The sequence below is a fragment of the Heloderma suspectum genome, chromosome 3, assembly GCF_057233095.1.
Source record: "Heloderma suspectum isolate Gila_16-S chromosome 3, 16-S_ref, whole genome shotgun sequence".
In the NCBI taxonomy this organism is placed as follows: Eukaryota; Metazoa; Chordata; class Lepidosauria; order Squamata; family Helodermatidae; genus Heloderma; species Heloderma suspectum.
Window position 1 is genome coordinate 47990699 of NC_139460.1, and position 17675 is coordinate 48008373.

A 17675-nucleotide genomic window follows, 5' to 3' on the forward strand; every position below is an offset into this window, starting at 1 on the left:
GTGATATGGGGTGGAAAATTTTCCAGTGCTTAATTTTTCTGCGGAAAAAAAAATCAGTTTCCGAAGTTCATGACTAAAAATGATGTCTGCCAATTGCAAATACAACACTGGCAAGTTGGCAGTTTCAAAGTCGTAATTAATGTATTTCAGGTGATCGCCTCTAGCAAGTATGTAAGAGAATACACATAGATCACTGAATACATGTGTGTCTTAGTGTAAGATGGAACTATTAAGTAGTCACAGCGAAACTGAAGGTGCCCCAACAACTTCAGTGGAAGAAAACTGAACCCTGCTGAAATGAATGAGTGGCTGTCAGCATATCATGCACATTTCTTTGGGTTGCTAAAATGAACTTTAATAAAAAGAAATATTAAATAAAACGCTAAAATTAATTTGTGTGTCAACAGGGTTTTTTTCTCTTAAATTTAAAAAACGTTAGGGAAGTACTTCTATTGCCTTTAATTTTTACAAGTATTCCGATAAAAATTTCTACAGCTACATCCATTGATTTTATTAAGTGTGCTTTAATTTTTTTCCTCAAATATTTCAAGTTAAGAACTTGAGGTGTATTGGGGCAAAAATGATCATGAGGTACTTATTTTTAGTGTTGTTTACTAAATACAAGTAAAATAAATAAAAAGCTAAATTAGCTCTCTCTAGGGCATCAGAACATTTTCTGATGCAAATCACCCTTTGAAAACAAACCTAATTTGCATTGGAAAATGTTCTGATATAAGCAGAAAAATTTCCTATGCAAATTATCTTAATTTGCATTGGAAAATTTTCCAGAAAACGTTACTGGCAATATTAAGTAGTGACCATGGTAATGAGAAGGTAGACTCACTGAGGGAGAGGGCCCACTGAGGGTGTCTTGCCCAAGGGCCATTCAAAACTTGGGAGTCAGCACTGACTCTGGCCCTCAGGAATGGCTTTGTGGAGGCTGCAGTGAGGAGGGTGTTGGCAACCCTGGTTCCTTGAATACAACTCCACTGACGGTAGTTAGATTCTACCATTGTGCACCCTCCAAAGCTGCACTCCAGGGTCAAGTAACTCCAGCAAGCAACTCCCAGTTCTCTCTACCTGTCTGTCTAAACTTCCAATTATCCCCTCACCCCTCCCTCACTCATACACATACACACACACACACACACACACACACCCTCTGCAGTACATGGATGGTAGATCCCACCCAAGTGACAAATTGCTCATTCAGGAAAACAGCTACAGCCACTGATTACAGGGACATTAAACCGTCAATCCTGACTCCCATTAGGTTATAACAATACCCTATCAGAGTATTCAACAGCCAAATGCACAACACTACTATTCATATCCCATTACTACTAATGGTGTAACACATTCCCCACAAAGCAAGAGAACTTAGGAAATACCACATGCTTTATACCGTGTTAGACCATTTGTCCATCAAGCTCAGAATTGTCCACTGAAAGGGAGTGGCTTTCCCAGCTCCCAGGCACAGGTGTTTTTTTCCAGCTCCACCTGAAGATGCCAGGGATTGAACCTGGGACCTTCTGAATCAAAGCACATATTCTACCGCTGAGCTACGGATACATTCCTAATGAATTAATGGTAACTATTTTCTATTTACATAAAACCAATAGCAAAGATTGGCTCAAATATAAAAGGCCATCCCAAAAGACAATCATGCCAATTGTATTAGCTGCATAAACACAACAACCAATGTCACACTAACATGGATCCTGTATATAGAGAAAGGGCAGGGGTATGGGGGCAGGCAGACGGGCATTTCTGTTTGACTGAAAACTTCCAACCAAAATAATATATTCACATTACAAAGAAGAACTGTTTGGCCCCAAGAGAATACAGATTTAAGATTAGCAGGTTCCTCTTGCAAATCTTTGATCCCATTCTCACTCCACATTATTTACCTGCAGTCCTTTGCATGAGAAGATAACAAAACTGTACATCTGCAGTTCCAAAACGTAGGCAACTTCATACTGACAGTCTGGAAACTGGCCACATCATCAGGGCAAAGGCAGCAGAATGAACCTCAGGGCTGAAGCAACCTTTCTTTGTTTGACTCAATATTATTCCAAACTTCCTGTAGGGCCGAAGGGCTCTTTCTCAAGCCCACATGGCTTACAAACCAGACTGGAAGCAGATTCAATCTAATCAAAATCACCTTGCCTGCACAGAAGGCTCTAGCAGCAAAAATCTTAAGGGTGATCGTGATGCAGTTTAAAACAAACAAAACAGAACACCCTCTGTCTTGGGAGAGAAACAGCAACATTTATGTAACTTCCTACTAGGCACTTTGAAAGGTGTTGACAAGTGGGCAGGTCTTGTTTTCAGAACTGCCGGTTGTGTTTTGTTCCTGCCCAGTTTCTGGGGCCCTCCCACCAAGGAAACAGGTAAGCAGGATTTGTGAAGCTTACAATTCCTAAGAACCCATCACGTGTTTCCTGTTCTTCCCCCTGCACAGAACACCTTGACATACAGGAAAGCAGGCACAGTTTAAACTGATTTTGAGGGCTATTTCTCTTCTGCTCTTCACACATGCAATTCATTTCAGAATGCCTCACTTTGCTACGACTACCTCAGAAGCGATTTCAAAGCTGCTTATGCTAACGCTGCTATTAGTTCCACTGAAAGCCAGTCAAGCCACACTTTGTTGCAATGGAAGAACCCAAACAGCATTCCTAGGCTGAGCTTCCTTATCAGGTTTCATTTCAGCCCTTTCACTAACTTGCACGTACAGACACACACACACACACACACACACCACTGCAAGCTATAAATGGAAAGAAAATCACATCTCACTGGAATGTCCAGTTAGCCGAAGCACCTCTGGAAAAGCAAGCATTTTTGTGAGCTTACTGCATCCTTGCCATGCCTGTCCCTCAGCTTTCCTTGTTATCTAGAAAGGCAATGCAATTGTTGTGATTTAAGATTTTACACTGTTAATGAAAGTTATGCATTTGTGAACATTTGCTATGGAAGTATTTTCATCCAGAATATTGCCAACTTTAGAATGTGAAGCCTTTTACAAGCCATCACGTCACTGTTAGTAAGATCTTTATGTTTTCCACCCACTACAGGGTGTGTGTGTGTGTGTGCGCGCGCGCGCGCGCGTACAACCAAAGATTATTAACTCCATGGAGGGGCCGTGGTTCAGTGGCAGAGCCCCTGTTTTGCATGCAGAAAGCTCCCAGGTCTGCTTCCCAGAATCTCCAGGCAGGGCTAGTAAAAAATCCTCTCTGAAACTCTCGAAAGCCATCGGTGCCAGTCAGTGTCCAAAATAGTAGGCTAGATGGACCAAGGCAGGTCTGACTCAGTATAAGGCAGCTTCTTATGTTCCTTATGGAGACATGTGACTTTGCATCCACTGAATGAAATTTTCCTTCTCCACCATTTCTAATTGATCAGTAGTAGTAGTAGTAGTAGTAGTAGTAGTAGTAGTAGTAGTAGGTGTAAAGCCCTTATGGTTGTGAAGATACTTTCAAAAATGTGAATCCGTTATAAAATATACCCATAGAGTTTTTATTTAATCATATGGCACATTTACATCGCATTACAATAAAAACATAGAGCATAATAAATATGAAATGTAAAATACAGACAGGAATATTACAAACATATGTCAACACAATAGTTCTTAGGTACACACCATCCTTTCCTAAGAACATAAAAGCAGCTCTGCTGGATCACAGAATCATAGAATAGTAGGGTTGGAAGGGGCCTACAAGGCTATTGAGTCCAACCCCCTGCTCAATGCAGGAATCCAAGTCAGAGCATTCCTGACAAATGGCTGTCCAGCCTCATCTTGAAGGCCTCCAGTGTGGGAGAGCCCACCACCTCCCCAGGTAATTGGTTCCATTGCCGTATTGCTCTGACACTCAGGAAGTATTTCCTGATGTTCAGCCGGAATCTGGCTTCCTGTAACTTGAGCCCATTATTCCGTGTCCTGCACTCTGGGATGATCAAGAAGAGATCCTGGCCTTCTTCTCTGTGACAACCTTTCAAGTACTTGTAGAGTGCTATCATATCTCCCCTCAGTCTTCTCTTCTCAAGGCTAAACATGCCCAGTTCTTTCAGTCTCTCTTCATAGGGCTTTGTTTCCAGTCCCCTGATCATCTTTGTTGCCCTCCTCTGAACCCTCTCCAGTTTGTCTGCATCCTTCTTAAAGTGTGGTGCCCAGAACTGGACACAGTACTCCAGATGAGGCCTAACCAGTGCTGAGTAGAGGGAAACTAGTACTTCCCGGGATTTGGAAGCGATGCTTCTATTAATGCAGCCTAAAATAGCATTGGCCTTTTTTGCAGCCACATCACGTTGTTGGCTCATATTCAGCTTGTGATTGACAACAATTCCAAGATCCTTCTTGCTTGTAGTGTGGTTGAGCCACGTATCCCCCATCTTGTAACTGTGCACTTGGTTTCTTTTTCCTAGGTGCAGAACTTGGCATTTATCCCTATTAAATGTCATTCTGTTGTTTTCTGCCCAGCGCTCCAGTCTACCCAGATCACTTTGAATTTTGTTTCTGTCTTCCAAAGTATTAGCTATCCTGCCCAATTTTGTGTCATCTGCAAATTTGATCAGCATTCCCTGCACCTCAAGTCATTAATAAAAATGTTGAAAAGCACTGGGCCCAGGACTGAGCCCTGCGGTACCCCACTCGTTACCTCTCCCCAGTTTGAGAAGGTCCCATTGATAAGCACTCTTTGAGTCCGATTCTGTAGCCAACTGTGGATCCACTGGATCGTTGTTTCATCTAGCCCACTTTGAGCTAGCTTGCTCATCAGGATATCATGGGGCACTTTGTCGAAAGCTTTGCTGAAGTCGAGGTATATGATGTCTACAGCATTCCCACAGTCTACAAGGGAGGTTACTTGATCAAAACATGAGATCAGACCAATGGTCCATCTAGTCCAGCATCTTGTTTCCCACAGTGGCCAACCAAATGCCTCTGAGAAGTCCACAAGCAGAGGGCAATAGCCTGCTCCCACTGTTGTTCCTCAGAAACTGGTATTCAGGGGCATGCTGATCAATCTGGCTGTGCCAGTTCTCTTCAGTTTATCCAGTCAAAATATGTTAAAAAAAACAAAACAGTTCCTCAACCACCACAGCAACATTTTGAGTAGGCGTGTACAAGCAACAGCAACAGATGTGAAAAAGATACCCAGAAAAACTATAACAGTACAATCTTTGTAGACCCCCACCCCACCAAATCCCAATGTATTCTACTATCTCTCAAATATGAGGGAAAAAATCAAGCACTTTTGGAAATCCTGGGAATTACAGATACTTTGTTGGTCAATATAGGTAGTACTGTTGGAGCTTTCTCATGTTAAGTGTGCAGGCCCGACCTTAACATGGACCAATGTGAAGTAGCTGCCTTGGGTGGCAGAATCCAAAGGGGACACCATTTTGATGCTTCCCACCTTCATCAGTGTGTGTCTTTTCTTTTTTTAAAAAAGTGAACATGCTTTGATTTCCTCTGCCACTGTGAAACTATCCAAGGCTGGCACTGTAACTGTAATCTTTGTAAAGGAAGTGAAGGCTATTGGCGTGTACTCTCACAGGAGCAAGGGCAGCCCTCCCATTGAGGCTGGTGGAAGTGGACCTCTCTGCCTCCTCTGTCCCATGGCAGCCCCTCGTGCTCTCTGAAAAGGCTACACAGAGAATCAGGAGAACCTGGTGAATGGGGCGAGGTGTGGTGCTGAGGGGGGGGGGATCCTCAAAAACTGGGTGGAGGCACATTCCATGAGTGCAGCCCTTCTACCAATGGCAAGCAGACCCTGCATCCACCCCATTTACTCAGAAGTTTAAGCCCATTAAATGGGGACGTCTTCCAAATACAAGCTGGACTACACATTCAAAAATCTCACATTGATACATGGGACTGTGCCAGTTCAGAATACAGGTGATGGACCATGTGTTTGAATCCTCTCTTGAATTAAAAAAAATTCCTGAAGACAGAAAACTAGCATGTACAGGAGACGGCTCGGTGAGAACCCTTTTCCCAGTGGTGCTAGGTTTTTACATGAGGAAGTATGCGAGCATGTGATCCTCTATCTCCAGTTTGAAATGGCACAGTTTAGAGAAACACCGGCAGGTGATATTTCTGAACAGTGGTGCGGCTATGGCTAAAACCTAGGGCCCTGCAGCTCAGGAGGCCCCCAAATGACCATCCAGAGTGGCAGGAAATGGAATCCATGGCAAAGCAGCCTGGCTTCAGCAGCTGGGCCAACATGGGCATGCCAGGACCCACCGGAGCAGGTGCTGCTTTCCACGGTATCCTTTCTTCTTATTTTTAAAGACATTTTAAAGTCGGGGTGGCCAGCCAGGCATACACATAAAATGTACAGATGCCTATTTTATCATTTTTACTTTAAATAATATATTGTCCTTTTATATAACCAAATAGTGCTTATTCCCACACAATAGAGCCCCAGAGCAGTTCTGATTCTGAGGAGGAACAGCAATCCGTGGGAGAGGAGCTCACTCATCTCTCACAAGCATAGCAGCTGGCAGAGATTCCTCCTGCCAGCATTCCTGAGAGAGATAGTGACCCTGGCAGTGAGAGAGCGCTGGAGGGGGGCTTGCTGGACGCTCGGCGCAGACGCAGGGAGCGACGACAGATGGAGGGCGCAGAAAGGAGGCGTACCACTCATTTGGCGCTCAAACAACGGTCGCGTCCCGAGGACCCAAGGGAAAGAGGGAGGATCTCTCCCTAGCCCATAAGTTCAGGGTCTTCCCGTGGTTCTCCTTCAAACGGGGACCAACTGCCTTACCTGGAGCTTAGGCTCCTCTGCTATCTTTCCCCAGTGCTGTTCCTTGCTTTGTCGCTAGTGATTAGTATCTGAAAGAGTCAAAGTAATAAAGGAATAAAGTCTCGGAAAGAATCCTCATCGTCTGTGTCCTGAGTTGGCTATTGGTGGGGACTGCAAGAGGCAGCTAGGGCGCTCCTGACATGCACATGCTTAAAGTAGTTCTCTTTTATCAGGTTGGCAAACAGTTTTATTTTGTTTCTTTGCTTTAGCGTATCAGGAACATAAAAGCAATTGTGAATCATGTAATGGTGGGGAGAGAAGGGATATGTTACTTGTGAGCTTCACAACTGAACACATGGTCATATAAAGGAGGCTCCTGTGAGACCATTAAGTCCAAGATCTAACAGTACCTACCTGCACCACTGAACATGTGGTTTAGGATCAAAGCATAACAGAACAATCCTATGTACGCCTACTCAGAAGAAAGTGCCACTGAGTGCAGCCTAAGGCTTTCTAAGAATATCTGCAGAAGAGACACTGAAACCTGTTTAAGGATTCAGTTCAACTTTAAAAATACAGATGCCTCCGTCTTCACTTGGAAATCACACCCTCCACTCCTTGTGATTCCCTCTCTCTGATCCTGGTCTGATGCAAAAAGTAACATAAGGTAAGATTCTCAAGATTTTGCAGAACCTACCAGCACCAAAAGCCGCACGTCACATGCTCTAGCGATGAAAATTCCTAGAACTGTTGTCCCCTCCGCCAAATATTCCTTCTCTCCACAGCACTGTCTCCTCAGCCCTCTCCCCCACTGTATGTATGCTGGAGATGTTTGACTTCCAGTTACACCATTAGACTTCCGGTCACACCATTTCCTCATCACCTCATATTTCTGTAGCCCTCATTTTGTAAACAAAATCTCACTGAGAAAGTCAAGCGCTAGGCAGGCTACACACCCAAATTGTCACCTCTAGAGCCACTACAGTGTTACTACCATGGCTAGAAAGTGTATTATTTTTTGTTTATTATACTTTTAAACCACCCAACAAACCAAGTTCTCTGGGTAATGTACAATACAGTAAAAACATAAAATAATGACTAAAAACAGCACATAATAAAACCAAGATAAAATCAGCAGCAAAGAGTAAAAACACTCCAGCACATAAACCAAAGTAAAAACATTAGCAATAAAAGCAAAGTGATCTAAAAGCCCTAAAAACAATTGTTTAAATGCCTGGCAGAAAAAAGAGGTCTTCACCTGGCACCAGAAAGACCATAATGTAGACACCAGGCAAGCCTCTCTGGGGAGGGCATTGCGGTGCCACAACTGAAAAGGCCCTCTTTTTTGTAGCCACCTGCCTTACCTCACTTGGGTCTCACATGATGATCTCAGTGTCCAGATGGGTAAATATGGGAGGAGATACTCCTTCAGGTAACCTGGCCCCAAGGCACTTAGGGGTTCAAACGATAAAACCAGCACTTTGAATTTGGCCCAGAAATGGACTGGCAGTCCCAGTTTGCAGCCTAGCTGTTATATATTGGACTAACTGAAGTTCCTGGACCATTTTCAAAGACAGCCCCATGTATAGCGCATTGCAGTAATCCAAATGTGAGGTTACCAGAGCATGAATAACTGTCACAAGGCTATCTCAGAATGTTTCTCAAATAAGTACCTGGGCAAGTTTCATTTTTTACTTTTCTAAACCAAACCTGCACACAACCCCTTGTCATACAGGGTGCTTCCAGACAGAGAGCTCCTAGCACTACCACTCAGAAGGAATTGTAGTCCAGTTCTACCTTTTCTTTCTTAACCAGTTTTCTGCAATAAGGAAAACAAAAGACAGGGGAACTGGTGGGAAAACACAGGAGGGTTGCAAGTGGAAGACATCATTGTCTAGACTGCCCATAAAATTCTATGAATGAGGCAAGGTGATGGCTTGATCAAAGCCTCATCTGGAAGCATCCAGTGCTAACTTCTCAAGAATATATATAGCTTAACAATGTGTTTATGCAAGAGGAAACCACCACAGCACCTGTTGCAGTCAAATTAGAATGGGCATCTCTACACCTGCAATTTATCAAACATTCATGATTGGCCACTCGCGGACGTTTGCGGGTCCATTACATAACGTCATAATGTAATTATGATTACACTGTTGTAATCAATGTAATTTGATTACAAATTATTCCAGTGATTTTCCTGCCATTCCCCCCTGCCTATCCTGTGTTATCCCCAAACAAAACAAATGCAGTATTTTTTCAGCCCACGCAATAAGAGTGCCATAGCCTGCCTGTGTACTTCTCCTATAGCATGAAAAACCCGCTTTGTTTGGGGTTGTTGGGGGTGTGGTCATGATGACGATGGCAGTGATGTTGGTGTCAATATACTGACCTGCCAGTTTGCCGGCTTGCTGCCATGCTGTGACGAAATGCAATGTAAGGACTTTGGCTCCCAACTTCAGCTTACTCCACAACACAGAATGGCCAGCATGTCGGCATTCCAGCAGTTCGCCGAGAAACTGCGGCCTTCGTGGCAGGGTTTGGGCAGTTCGGTGGAAATTGCTGTCCACCTGCATTGCGTACCAATCACAACCAAACCACCAGTAATCTGAGAGGGGAGGGAAAGGGACAGGAACCAGGGAGGACATTTTGTGATGCCCCCACTGCGCGTAATGGCTTTTTATGGAAAAGTAGCCACCCCATGCAAAGGTAAGGAACGGAATATAACACGATAGAAACAACTGTGTAAAGGAGCCCAATCTAATCCCACGATGAAACTGGATGGAGAAAGCCCCAGTACTGATGCAGATTTCTGCCCCCATGTGATGAACCCCAATGTCTGCAACCTTCCCTGACATTCCGTCTTAAGATTGTTCAAGCTACGGAGTCTGTGTTTAGACATAATCACTTTTTTTCCCATCCCCCCCTTGTGCTTTTTTTTTCACACACACACCCTTTTCTTTTGCTTTGTTTACTGTCTGGCCTGATGAAGAGTTCTGGAGAACTTGAAAGCTTCAACACTATTTTGCGACCTCTGAGTTGGCCTAATAAAGGTATTATCCTAATATGGATTCTGGATTTTTTCTTATGGGCAACACAGCAACTTTTGCTTTTTTTAAGAAAATTGAAGAAGTAGTGAAATATCTGTACAAATGACCATTGCTAAGGGGCATAACAGTAAAGCTGGAAAGGCAACCAGTCTCAAAACCCAGAAGTAGAGCATAACAACAAACTACTAGCGGTATATGTTACAATAAGGCACCCAAAAAATTGGCTAGCGCAAGCATTTCCCTAACGCATGAAGCTTACCTTCTCCAACAATGCATTCTGCCATAATCGAAAGATACTGAGGTAGCTTCTGTCTCTGGCACTGAACGAAGTGAAGAAAAACTACAGAGCAAAATGTTAATCGAGATGTGCAATTCTGAAAACAATCTAAAAGCCACACATCCCAATTTCAAAGACAATAAATGGAACTAAGGCCAATTTATTTTACTGAAATGTATTTCCACTGATTTTTAGGAGACTCTAAGGCGGGCTAAGTTACAAGATCAGCCATTTACAGCACATATCTACTCAGAAGTTCTACTAAGTTCAATGGAGCTTACTTGCACCTGCAGCAAAGCTATACACCCTTACCTGAGAGTAAATCCCCATTAAACTCAATGGGACTTACTTCAGAACTAGAAATGTATAAGATTTTAATGTTAATCACCTAAGCTATTGAGCTGATACTTATACATACAGAACCGTCTTATTTAAATATATAGCTTCTCTGAGACTGGGAAAGCCTCCTCCCTGTAAACCTGGAGAGCTACAACAAGTCAGTATAGTGCCTTCCCCAACATAGTACCCTCCAGATATTTAGAACTACAACTCCCAGCAGCCCCAACCACTATGGCCAATGGTCAGTGTTGGTTTTTATTTTCAGACTTTTCTGGTGGTGAGGTGTATTAGACTTTAGGTATACCAAATTTCAGCTATCAGTTGAAGAAGTACTGTAACAAGTTTTGATACCCCCTGATCAAGTCAGTGAAGCCCAAGTAATCTTTATATATGTGATATATTTCAATGGACACAAAAATAGTTAATAACCCCCTATTACTAAATATGTCATCATAATGATGTATTAATTGATTCTGGAAAATGCTCAAATACGGATAAACCTCAGAGAGGAAATGTTGTTTCAAACCTGGAGAGTAGTATCCCAGAATGCTCAAGTATCTGCTCTCAAGATTTAGGACTCCTTCTGGGCTGTTTACATGATGCACTGACCCTGCCATGACCCTCCTGCACTAAATGCCCTTTGTTCCATTTTTAAATAGATCACAGATAATGAGCTATCAAATTACCCAGTTGTGTTCTGCTTCAGTTTCCTCCATGAAAAGAGTAAAAGTGGCAAGAAGAGGAGTGAGATCAATGAAAGATAATGGAAGACTCAAATACAGGGAAGAGGAGGAAGGGGGTGGGGGAAAAGGAACCATGTGAAAAAGGGAGTTGTTGTGATCCTGCATTTAAGACGAAAGCAGAACGCCCCGTTTTAAATGCATGATTTTAGGCTGGTGTAGAGATGCCCTTAATCTCTGGGCCATTCTCAGCTAACTCTGGAGGCTAACTCTGGAGGAAGAATACTGTACGTAAAATCTAAGCCACTTACTTTACTTCTAACAAAGATGTTGTTCAGGCACCTTCGTTACTCTGTCATACTTCCACATTAAATAAGAAAAGTATTCAAATTAGAGAGCTCTCTGCCATATTAGTTTTTGTAATGAAAAAGTAAACAATACATGAAAGAGCATCACACACACCTTCTCTCCCTCGGTGGCAATTTGGATGGCATTTGGGATGAGCCGAGCAGTCTTCTCTTTTGTCATGAAGGTTACATCCTTCAAGGCGATAGAAATCTGAAGTTCAAAACACACACATGAAACAGACCATGAAAAAGCTTAAACTGAAAGTGTAGAAATGGCATGCTGAAGTAAGTACTATTCATATAAAACAATGGTTTTCAAACCTGCTACCCTCAGGGAACCCTTTCCATATCAGCATGTCTGCAGTGAAACCCATTGGTGTTGCAGAGGATTCTGGGGGCATGTTCTTGGCCCTAGAAGAGTGGTAGGCAACATTTTTGCCCCTGAAGGCTGCTGTTTGGAGGGCTGGGAGAGTGCGATTGTGATGGGAAGGTGAGCATGCAGGGAGAATCATCCACACGAGCCATCTTCCCCATTTAAATCATGCACCTCAGCAGTTCCCAGTGCTACGGTGGCCATGTACCCTCTTTTACAGAGGACTGTCCTATTTGAAGGTGTCCTCTATTTGAGGGGCTATCCTGTCCAATTCCACTTTAAAGATAAAAAAGCCACAAGAACTGTTGCCCATCAACAACTATTTTTTTTCAGGGGTGTTTTTACCCCACTCTTCAGCCGAAAAAGGCTCCCAGAGTGGCTTACAAAGATGAATATTAAGACAGTCCCTGCCCTCGAGCTTACAATCTAATTAGCACCTGGATAGCAGACTGAATAGGGAACCACACAACTCACCTAGCCGCAGTCTTCCGCACTATAGTGAGATTTACTGTATTTCTTTCAAAATATAATAACTACTTCTAAATTTGAATCTATAAATATAAATTAGCATATACAGATTTGTGTTGTCCTCCTTTTGGTGATGCATGTCCTCTTTTTTTGGCAATTCATAAGTGCCACTCTACCTGTGCTGATCAGCTGGGCAGCGAGGAAAAGGGGAAGTATGATGGGAGGGCCATAGCGGAGCCATGGATTGCCCACATGTGCCCAAGAACATGTCTCCACACCTGCCCCTGCCCCCAGTGCAGCAATTAGACTTAGGAAAAAAGCTCCCACAAGGAGTTTCTTCTTTTGCACAAATAGGAGCTTTTTTCCCCTAAGCTTAATGGTTGCCCAGGGGGGATTTCCAGCAGGGAGGTACAAGGAGACAGGGAGAAGGGAAAAAAGAGAAGGAAAAAGACAGAAAAGGGGAGAAAAAAAGAGAGGTGGTACAAAGAAAATAGATGGCCCATTGCCAAGTCTGGCCCCAGCCCACCGCCCCACCCACCACTGATTCCAGTCATGCCCACCCCTGATATGCTACCCTTGAGAGATCTTCCCTGAGGGAATGCAGCCCTGTCATAAAAAAGGTTCCTCACCTCTGCTCTAGGGCACAAACTTGGTTCAAGCAGACCACTTACCAAGCCCACTGTGCCTCATTGTCATCCTATGAACTGAGCATTCACAGGATGGCTACACATAACAGGGAAAAATTAGTAGAATTAGCAAGCTGCCTTTCAGGAAAAACATATCCCCCATTAACTCACTTGTCATTGAGGACCTCCCTCCTAAGCTCCCAAGGAATCACAAGGAGCAAAAGAGCTTTTCTTGGAAGATGTTTTAGTATACTTACAGTGCAATCCTATGAACTGTGCTCTCGATGCTCGGACACCCCGGACTTGGAAGCTTCCGAGATTCCCATGCCCCGCCAGGCTGAAGCCAGCAGGGCAGCAGGTGTGGCAGAGGCAATCTTTGCCTTCCCATCTGCATTCTATGCTGTTTTCACTAGATAGACTCAAGGGCACTTTGGAAGGTGAGGCAAGGAGGCTGGCCTCTCCGGTCTCCTCCCCTTCCCCACCCCCACCAGAATGCCCCTTTTCTCCCTCCCTGAGGTCAATTTTCTGACCTCAGAGAGGCAGCCAGTGTGGTTCCCTCCATGCCAGCTGCAAAGGGATGAGGGCAAGGGGCAGAACTCCAACTCCTCCTTCCGAGGTCAGAGCGCTGTCTCCAACTTTGGAAGGAGCTTTCCTAGCCATCCTATGGTCCCTGGGATCCTCACCCAGGGACCACAGGATTACTCTCTCAATCAAGGATTTTAGATCAAGCAGAACAGGCTGCTTGCAGACAGGCTAGCAATATGCAATCGTGGCTCTTCTTTTATAATTACAAGCGGAATTGCAATGGACTTTCCACACTATTAGGCATTTTTTACTTTAGCTATATGTACATGTTGCTATGATCTGTCTACAACAGTATATTGGTATATAGGCATGATATAGCTGCTATCAATGGGGCCATCAGAAGCTCAATACACTTTCACTGTAACTGTTGTGGAGGGTGCCATTTTATGACCCATTTTTGGTTTTATAATCTATCTTTTAATCGCCACTAAAACACTTATCTGGGTAGGTTTTTCTTTTTCAGTGAAAGAGAGGTATAGCATCATAAGGTTAAAAAAAAAGAATAAAATAAATCCCCTTTCTGGTCACAAGCAAAATGGCAGTGACTGGAAAAACGTTTAAATCAATTGAAAAAAAATAGCATTACTGTATTATCATGTACTATAAGACCAGAAAGGGTTTGGGTTTTTTTAATTTATATTTATTTCTTGAAAACTAACATTATAGCATTAAGACATTATAGGAAATATTAAGAAAAGGAGAGATTATGCATTTTTAACAACCCTGAAACAGAAAAAGATCATGTTTAGATGGGAATTCCCAGAAGGCATCGTCTTCTCTTACAGAGAACAGAGATTTAAGTTGAACTCAGTTCAAAAAGCAAGAGAGTTCCTTCAAACTTATGGAAGACTGGATAGACCTACGACCTAATGTACAAGAAGGGGATAGCACACAGGGTGCAACAGGTGGAAATTAAGAATGTACCTTAATCTTATATTGTTTAAAAAAATGGATTATACATTTTTAACTTGGAACATTAATGGGGCAAATGCTCCTCAAAAGAGAAAAAAAGTATTTTACTATTTACAAAAATTGAAACAAGATATAATATGCTTACAAGAAACTCATATTAAGAAAGAAGATACCAAATATTGAATTAATAAAAAATTAGGTGAAGAGTTTATAACTGCAAGCCGAAAAAAGAAAAATGGAGTAGTTTTATATATTAAGCCACATTTGGGACCAGAACTGGTATTGTCAGATGAACAAGGTTGTTTTCTGGGAGTTAAAATTGCACTGAATAGTATATCAACGTTGGTTTTAGGGGTTTATGCACCTAATGACCACAAAGCGGAATTTTATGAGGATCTCTTATCCAAACTCGTGGATCTAACTTTTGACAGTTGGTGTTTAATGGGAGATTGGAATGGGGTGATTGCACCTCAAATTGATATAATATTGGAGGAAAAAAATAGTAATCAAGGGAAATTACCTAAAAGTTTTTTTGAATTGATGGACAATTTGGCTTTAGTAGATTTATGGGGAGATAAAAATGGAAACTCAAAAGAATATACATATTTTTCAGAAAGACATAAATCTTTTTCAAGGATTGATATGGTTTTGACAACTAAAGAGCTTGCTACAAATATTGGCAAAGTACAAGTTCTACCAAGATCGTTTTCAGACCATAACCCTATATCTATGTCATATGTGAAAAGAAGCACTACTTTTAGACGGAGATTGAATGAAAAGATATTTCAAAATAAAAGTATTGTGGATGACGCTAAAAAGAAATTGAGAGAATTTTTTGAATTGAATCTGGATAAGGGAACAAATATCCGAACAGTATGGGATGCAAGTAAGGCCTATATGAGGTTATTTTATACAACAAAACACTCAACTGAAAAAGAAAAGAGAAGAGAAGGTACAAAATATTCTAAAACAGATAAAGGAGAAAGAAGAATTCCTAAAGAAAAAACTAGGAAAGGCAAGTGTCCTCCGACAGATTAAATTACTCCAACAACAATTCTCAATGTTAGCAGTTCAGGATATGTAAAAAAAATTAAACTTTGTAAAACAAAGGAATTTTGAATTTGCTAATAAACCAGGAAGATGGTTGGCCTATAAACTTAGAAAGGAAAAAGAAAAGAAAACAATTGTGAAAATACGTGAAAGTGAATTAGAATTAACCGATAATGGGGCAATTCAGAAAGCTTTTTATCAATATTATTCAAATTTGTATAAAGGACAGGATATCTCCCCAGAATTAAAGGATAAATATATTCATAAACAAAATTTACCAAAAATTACTAAGGAACAAAAGCAAATGATGAATGGCCCAATAACAGTAAATGAAATGGTGGAAGCAATAAAAAAAATTAAATTGGGAAAAACTCCAGGACCAGATGGAATATTAGGATTATATTATAAGAAGTGTGAAGAAGAAATTTTAGAACCATTGAAAAATATGATGAACGGTATTTTAGAAAAGGGGGAAATACTGGAAACATGGAAAACAGCATATATAACATTAATACCTAAAGAAGGATGGGATTTAACCTCAACAAAAAACTACACACCAATCTCATTATTAAACAATGACTATAAGATATTTGCAACAATTTTGGCAGAAAGGCTCAAGAAAATATTGCAGGAGTTTGTATATGAGGACCGAAGTGGTTTCTTACCAAGGAGACAGATGAGAGATAATATAAGAACGGTCTAGAATGTGGTGGAATATTTGGAAAAACACCCAGAAAAACAAGCAGCTGTGATCTTTTTAGATGCAGAGAAAGCATTTGATAATCTCAACTGGAAATGTTTAATTAAGACTCTAGAAGAACTGGACTTTGGAGAAAACTTTATAAAATGGGTGAAATGGGTATATACCGTTCAAAAGGCTCAAATAATTATAAATGGGGATTTGACTAAACCTTGTCAGATACAAAGAGCAACAAGACAAGGTTGCCCACTGTCACCGCTATTGTTTATATTGGTTTTAGATTTACTGAACAGAGATATAAGACAAGACGATTGAATTACAGGAATAAAGATTAAAAAGGAGAAATATAAGCTGAGGGCTTTTGCAGATGACTTGGTGTTTATGTTGGAAGAACCTTTAAAGGGAATTGAAATTTTAATGAAAAAATTAAAAGAATTTGGAGCAGTGGCAGGGTTCAAAGTTAATAAACAGAAAACAAAAATTTTAACAAAGAATATGAATGTTCAAGAAAAAAAAAGTTGATGGATAAGACTGGCTTCCAAATTGAAAAGAAAGTAAAATATTTGGGAATCTTTTTGACAAATGTTAAAGTGTGGAATGAAATTAAACAAGACCTATTAAAACGGGAAAAATTACAACTATCACTTTTGGAAAGAATTGCAACGATCAAAATGAATGTATTACCTAGAATGTTATTTTTGTTTCAAATGATACCCATTATTACATTGGATTTACCTTTTAAGCAGTGGCAGAGAGATATAACGAAGTTTATATGGCAAGCAAAAAAAACAAGAGTTAAAATAAAATTTTTACAAGATGCAAAGGAAAGAGGTGGCTTGGGATTACCAGATTTTAAAAGCTATTTTTCTGCCTGCTGCTTGATGTGGATAAAGGAATGGGTGACGTTGAAAAATAGAAGACTTTTGGAACTAGAAGGACATGAATTGAGATATGGGTGGCATGGTTATTTGTGATATGATAAAACAAAAGTGAATGTAGATTTTAATAATCATTATATAAGAAGGGCTGTATTAAGAATTTAGAATAAATATAAATTAAGGTTCTATCAAAAAATACTACGTTGGATATCTTCACAAGAAGCAATGCATAGAAGAGAATTTGATAGTACGCATAAATGGATAAGATATAATGATTTACTGGAACTGTCACAAGGGGAATATAAGTTAAAATCAAAGGAAAGCTTATTGGAAGAAGGTCATGTATGTCAGTGGTTTTCATATTTGCAAATTAAAGAAAGGTTTAAAATTGATGAGAAAAATGGTAGATTTGAACAAACAGAATCTGAGTTTGAAACAGCACTGTGTACAAATGATGGACATGTTACTGCTAAACTGTATAAATGACTGTTACAGTATGAGACAGAGGATGAACAAGTAAAAGACTGTATGATAAAATGGGCACAAAATGTTGGTCATAATATATCAATGGAAGAGTGGGAAAATATGTGGGGAAAAGATTTAAAATTTACTTTATGTACAAGTCTTAAAGAGAA

The 17675-nt window shown here is 41.0% G+C and overlaps 1 protein-coding gene across 2 annotated transcripts in view; it reads right to left on the bottom strand.

Moving 5' to 3' along the window:
- GRAMD1C (GRAM domain containing 1C) overlaps positions 1–17675 on the bottom strand; it is a 92706-nt gene that overhangs the window by 39975 nt on the left and 35056 nt on the right. For both annotated transcript variants that reach the window (XM_084843110.1, XM_084843111.1), the window contains 2 exons: positions 11564–11659; positions 10065–10145 (listed from right to left, as the gene is read on the bottom strand). In XM_084843110.1, the coding sequence (XP_084699236.1) occupies positions 10065–10145; positions 11564–11659 (177 nt within the window). The remainder of the gene's footprint in view (positions 1–10064; positions 10146–11563; positions 11660–17675) is intronic.